Here is a 5,192-nt window from a genome sequence, read left to right on the forward strand (position 1 = left end):
CAGGGGTTCAATATATTTTGCACTATAGATAAGGGGGTTCATATTCATCTTGTAGTATCACCCAGACTTTGTAAAAACTGTCTGAAAGCAAATCTAACCTTAAAATAAACCAAACGTGGTACTACTGGAGTCTCTGTAACACGTCTTTCACAGGATGTATCCAGAGTTCACTGCTTCAATTGAACACGTCTTTCACAGGAATGTATCCAGAGTCACTGCTTCAATTGAACACGTCTTTAACAGGAATGTATCCAGAGTCACTGCTTCAATTGAACACGTCTTTCACAGGAATGTATCCAGAGTCACTGCTTCAATTGAACACGTCTTTCACAGGAATGTATCCAGAGTCACTGCTTCAATTGAACACGTCTTTAACAGGAATGTATCCAGAGTTCACTGCATGTTCACTAAATGTTGTTTTTAAGGGATTCTTATAATAAAGTTGTTTTACAGCGTGGCTTTCCTGTTTGTGTAAAAGCGTGGATCCTGCTGTCTGCTGTAATAAATGTACGTTAAAAAGAAAAAAAAAGACTAGGCTTCTGTTTTGAATGGATCCACTTATTTCTGTGTTGGGGCAGTAATATGTGGTTTGCTAATTTTAAATGATAGGAACAACTCATAAACAGGTCTTGTGAGTTTATCTCTGTGTGTATTCCAGCTTTTCTAGTGATTCCAGCTTCAAATTACTGTAACCAGCCCATACAAGTGTGTCCCATTTGCAGTCATGTCACACTTCGCTGTTTATTTTTTTTACCTTGCTTCAACATGTATGATAACCTTTCACTCTTTTTCCCTATGCTTTTACCGTGGTGTACAATAGAAAGCTTTTCTAAGGGTTGTAAAGAGGATCCAGTGTTAGATTAGGTGCAGGCTACAGTATGCACATGTGTCACTGCTAATAGTTATTCTAAATACAGTGTTAGGTTAGGTGCAGGCTACAGTATGCACGTGTGTCACTGCTAATAGTTATTCTAAATACAGTGTTAGATTAGGTGCAGGCTACAGTATGCACATGTGTCACTGCTAATAGTTATTCTAAATACAGTGTTAGGTTAGGTGCAGGCTACAGTATGCACATGTGTCACTGCTAATAGTTATTCTAAATACAGTGTTAGGTTAGGTGCAGGCTACAGTATGCACGTGTGTCACTGCTAATAGTTATTCTAAATACAGTGTTAGATTAGGTGCAGGCTACAGTATGCACGTGTGTCACTGCTAATAGTTATTCTAAATACAGTGTTAGATTAGGTGCAGGCTACAGTATGCACGTGTGTCACTGCTAATAGTTATTCTAAATACAGTGTTAGATTAGGTGCAGGCTACAGTATGCACATGACACTGCTAATAGTTCATTTAAGGGAACATAGTCTCATAATTCCTAAACACTAATAATGTGAAGCTGTTGATGCTACCCATCGTGTAAGTTAAATATACCATCTCCCAGCAGAGTACAGAGTTAAAAACAGAAACAGCCTGTCTTCAGTGTAGCCACTTGTTTTTATTGAAGTGTTTGTAAACACTGCATCATTGCTTTGCTCCCAGGCTCTTGTAAAACAATGTAACAGATTCCAAACTGTGTCTTCCCTGCCCTCTCTACTACAAACCCGGACATGAACAACCAAACACAAATATACAATGTATATGAATCCCTAAGTCATATTTCCTTATATTAAAACTGTATATTAAAAAATTAAACTCCGTTTTAAAGTCATGTTATATATTATTATTATTATTATTATTATTATTATTATTATTATTATTATTTTCTAGGCTTAATGCAGCCTGAAGTCCAAAGGTTTCAGAAAGTCTGGCACCGGCAGCGCATCCAGTCCCTCGGGAAAGTGTTCCGGAGAGATTGTCCTGATCAGGCTTTGCATGGAGCTCATAAACAGGGAGGGAGGGGACTGTCCTGACAGCCACTGGAAGGTTTGCTCTCCCACCAAGCTCTGCCACAGCTCCTCGTTGTCCAGAAGCTGTTTTTTCATTTTGAACCTGAGCTCCGGCATGAACAGTGTCAGGTGGCTGAGGCAGGCGCGCTTGAGGAGCGTGTCCAGCTCGCTCTGGCGGATCTGCTGCAGCAGCGTGTCCAGGGGGGTGTCGCCGCTGCAGTCCGTGACATATGGAGACGCGGCGTGTCCTAGCAACAGAACCAAACACTCGGGTCTGGCCAGGTCGCACGCGAGATGCAGGGGCGTTTTGCCTCCTTCTGCGTGAACGCAGCCCCGTCGGTTCATGTAGCCGTCCCGGTCGCTTTCGGCAAAGTCCTCCTTCAGGGTTTTTAGAATCATTTTCAGTATGTTGATGCGGTTGTAGCGCACTGCCATGGCGAGGTGAGGCGCCGCCGAGGAGCCCGACTGGCAGCGGCAGCGGCAGCAGAAGCTCTTGCTTGGCATGTCCAGGGCGCTTCCCGAGTACTTGGCGAGCAGGTACCGCGCGTACGGCTGGTGGTCGTGGACCAGGGCGTACAGCAGCGCCTCCGAGGGGGAGTAGGCGCATGCCCTCCCGTCCTCTTCCCAGTGAAACGCCTCCATAGTCCTCGTGTCCTCCAGGACCCACACCGGCAGCAAGTCTCGCACAGCCTGGTAGAAAGCGAAGGAGGTTTTTTTGCATTGCTTCTCGGTCTTGTAGTCGCTCCTGCCGCAGCTGCTCGGTGCCCTGGCGTTCCAAGGCATAGTCTCGGCGCTCCGCAGTGAATTTACTTTTAACTCGCAGATCAGATACGATTATTTTTTTACTGCTAAATGTACAGGTTTAGTTTTGACAACATTGCTTTCCTTTTTATAATTAAACTCCACCCCCCCCCCCCACCCCCCCCTCTCGTGCACTTTGCAAAACTGAAAAATCGCGTGTGCTTTATTCCCTGAGATTGCTGCAGCAGTGTTACTGAAGCAATGTAACTTAATCAATCGATAATGTGGGTCTTGCTCTATCCACACGGGTTTTCTGAATCATCGCAGCAGCGGTTTAGACAGACTGTCACCCGGTTCTAACAGTAAAATGAAGAGCACAGCGCTTGCTATTGCGAGAGCAATGATGTCGACATGTCCAGCGCCGCCTCGTTACTCGCTACACACAAACAATGTGTTTCTATGTTAATCATCTGTTATCGGCTCGCAGTCCCCGTATCAAAGCTATGAAGTAGCACAGCCCGAGCTTCTTTCAAACCCCTCTCTGTGGCTTCTGCTCGGCTTTTATTTCCAAACCGCTGAAGGGCGTTGGGACCGCGGCACTGTAGCGGATGAACATGAATGGCTGCCCACTCTGTCCCGGGCTGTCTGATTGGTTCAGGGTAGGAGGGTGGGGGGGAGGCGTAGTTATTGTTTACGTCACTGAGGACAAAAGTTCCATGCAACTTTTCTCCTTGGGAGCGGAGCGGAGTTTCAGAACAGCTGATCTCCGGCTGCAGGACTGTCGACCCCCCCTGCCCGGGCTGCATCACACGCCACCCCCGGTTTAATCTGTGGAAAACATTTCGCTTAGCTGGGGGGCTCCTGTCATATGACGTATTTGATTAATACTGCACTTCTGTGTTGAGGATTGTAATGCATCAAACGGACGGTAGACTAAATATAAATTCAGACAATTGCTCCTCGTGTAATGCCCAGCGCTATACATCAGTCTGTCGTTACATTTGCTTTGCGGGTAATAGCTGTTAATAAATATTAGGCGAAGGTTAGGGTGCGTTGGATTCCCAGTAATAATGAAAGTTAACGGTCGGGGCTAGATTTCGGATAATAGTGTGATAAACCGAAGTACCACCGGGAGTGTGAATAAGGGATCTTTACATCCCAGCCGCGTATAGAGGGGGTAGATCATACAGACATGTCAAGAGTCACGCAGGCGTGTGTCTCATATCGCTCTCTCATGCACAACCAAAACAAAACTGCAAAAATGTAGCGTCGTTACCTCTTCCAGGAAACGCCGTGCCTGGAATAGGTGTGTCGTTCCCCCTCTGGCCGAGCCGCCTCCTCGAAGAACAGTTTGGCTGGGTGTGTTGTTTTAAGTGAAGGGTCGCACAGGATCTCTCCGCTGTTTATAAGACGCTCTGTACTGTAGTGTCGTTGGGCTGTGTGAGGAGCTCAGGTCGTTTAAAACGAGCAGTGGACTGCATTTCTATGGTGCTTATTTGTTTATTTGGCAATGTTCAGCTAATTGTTTGATGTTCAGATCGATCTATCTCTATCTATCTATCTATCTATCTATCTATCTATCTATCTATAAGACAGACAGCATTGATACAGGTAGGGTACACGTATACAGTAGCACAAACTGGAGCGAATGTGTGAAAAAAGAAAAACAATGGCACAATAGCGCCCCTCTGTGGTACATAGCAACTAATGCAATTATAACCAAACTACAGAAGTTCAACCATTGAAGCTACTCCAAAAAAAGCGAGATTTCGAGATTTTTTTTTTTACTGAGGAACACGTTTTTAAAGTGATGACAGCAAGATGTTCTCGCATTGTTTCACTGTGATCATCTCATTGTACCTTTCTTCTTTTAGAGAGCATGATTTATTCCTGGAAATTACCTGGAGCCGCTGTTTCTGGATGAAAATAATCTGGATGAAAGTGATCCGGATTTTGTAACCCTATATTTTGTGACGGAGATTCCTTAAAGAAACCCGATCAAAGCGATCAGATAAAAGTCACTTCGATCACAAAATATAGGATTACAAAATCAGGATCACTTTCATCCAGATTACACAGTTTGCAAAAGCGGGCCCTCGATATGATTTATGTTTTGGGGTGGAGTTGCCCGGTTTGGATCATAATGTGTATTTCTTAGCAGGCGCCCTTATCCAGGGCGACCTGCAGTTGTTACAAAGTATCCTATTACAAAATATCAAAATACAAAGTATCACATTACAGATACAAGTAAGTTAGAGCAAATTCAAATGAGAGAAAATAAGAATACAGTAAATAATTACGTTTGAGATCGATTCCGACCAAGAGCAGTTAATTTAAAAGCATTTGGTTATAAGAGTAAATTCCATTAAGAGCACGCAGTAAGTACAATAAATAGACAGAAACGATTTCAAATAAGAGCGATTACAAAGGGCGTTCCCACTGAAGGGCGAGGGTGGAGAAGGAGCGGACTCTGGAGGCGGGCGAGCGGAGGCGGGTACAGCTGATCTGCTGGTGGCAGAGGAGAGCGGTGGGGGATGCAGGGTAACTCTCTTTCTTTCTTTC

At 44.6% G+C, this 5,192-nt stretch overlaps 1 protein-coding gene across 1 annotated transcript; it reads right to left on the reverse strand.

Annotated features, from left to right (window-relative positions):
- Positions 1-1,527: 1,527 nt before the first annotated feature.
- On the reverse strand, positions 1,528-3,206 carry LOC117973949 (ankyrin repeat domain-containing protein 9-like). The gene has a single exon (XM_058988159.1). It carries the CDS (start codon positions 2,670-2,672, stop codon positions 1,773-1,775), a length of 900 nt encoding a protein of 299 aa, XP_058844142.1. The 5' UTR covers positions 2,673-3,206; the 3' UTR covers positions 1,528-1,772.
- Between the last annotated feature and the right edge of the window lie 1,986 nt (positions 3,207-5,192).

This window comes from Acipenser ruthenus, chromosome 15, assembly GCF_902713425.1.
Source record: "Acipenser ruthenus chromosome 15, fAciRut3.2 maternal haplotype, whole genome shotgun sequence".
NCBI lineage: Eukaryota > Metazoa > Chordata > Actinopteri > Acipenseriformes > Acipenseridae > Acipenser > Acipenser ruthenus.